Raw genomic sequence first — 1,040 nt, 5'->3', positions numbered from 1 at the left:
CCATACCAAATAACATGAGATCATGTTGTCTTTCATGTACACCTACAAACGACCTCACTGACACTTTACCTCTCCAACCACAAAATACTATTTCACATTGAGGTTTACTTTCACTGAAATGAAATATTACTATTTTACATCGAGGTATATTATCAATGAAATAAAATAATACTATTTCACATTGAGGTTTACTTTCACTGAAATAAAATGATACTATTTCATATTGAGGTTTATTTTCAATGAAATAAAATAATACTATTTCACATTGAGGTTTACTTTCACTGAAATAAAATAATACTATTTCACATTGAGGTTTACTTTCACTGAAATAAAATGATACTATTTCATATTGAGGTTTATTTTCACTGAAATAAAATAATACTATTTCACATTGAGGTTTACTTTCACTGAAATAAAATAATACTATTTCACATTGGGTTTACTTTCACTGAAATAAAATGATACTATTTCATATTGAGGTTTATTTTCACTGAAATAAAATAATACTATTTCACATTGAGGTTTACTTTCACTGAAATAAAATAATACTGTTTCATTTCAAGATTTATTTTCACTGAAATAAAATGATACTATTTCATATTGAGGTTTATCTTAACTGAAATAAAATAATACTATTTCATATTGAGGTTTATTTTCACTGAAATAAAATAATACTGTTTCATTTTAAGATTTATTTTCACTGAAATAAAATAGTATTTCACATTGAGGTTTATTTTCACTGAAATAAAATAATACTATTTGACATTGAGGTCTAATTCATTGAGGTTTATTTTCACTGAAATAAAATATTATTTCATATTGAGGTTTACTTTCACGGAAATAAAATAATACTATTTCATATTGAGGTTTAAGATTTACATTCTTATTGAAATTCTCGGAATCGTTTTACTTTTGCATTCAATGAAAAAAAAATTCACTTTGAGATTTACTTTCACTGAAATAAAATAATACTATTTCACATTGAGGTTAAATTTCATTGAGGTTTATTTTCATAAAAATAATATTTCATATTGAGGTTA

The 1,040-nt window shown here is 23.7% G+C and overlaps 1 protein-coding gene across 1 annotated transcript; it reads right to left on the bottom strand.

Annotated features, from left to right (window-relative positions):
- Nucleotides 1-69: 69 nt before the first annotated feature.
- Nucleotides 70-407, bottom strand: LOTGIDRAFT_177072 (hypothetical protein; the record flags this gene model as incomplete). The annotated part of the gene is made up of 1 exon (XM_009051506.1): nucleotides 70-407. A coding segment is annotated over one exon (338 nt), but the record flags the coding sequence as incomplete, so codon positions are not given.
- Nucleotides 408-1,040: the final 633 nt, after the last annotated feature.

This window comes from Lottia gigantea (genome assembly GCF_000327385.1).
Source record: "Lottia gigantea unplaced genomic scaffold LOTGIsca_16927, whole genome shotgun sequence".
Taxonomy (NCBI): domain Eukaryota; kingdom Metazoa; phylum Mollusca; class Gastropoda; family Lottiidae; genus Lottia; species Lottia gigantea.
This window is presented reverse-complemented; position numbering and strand designations above follow the sequence as displayed.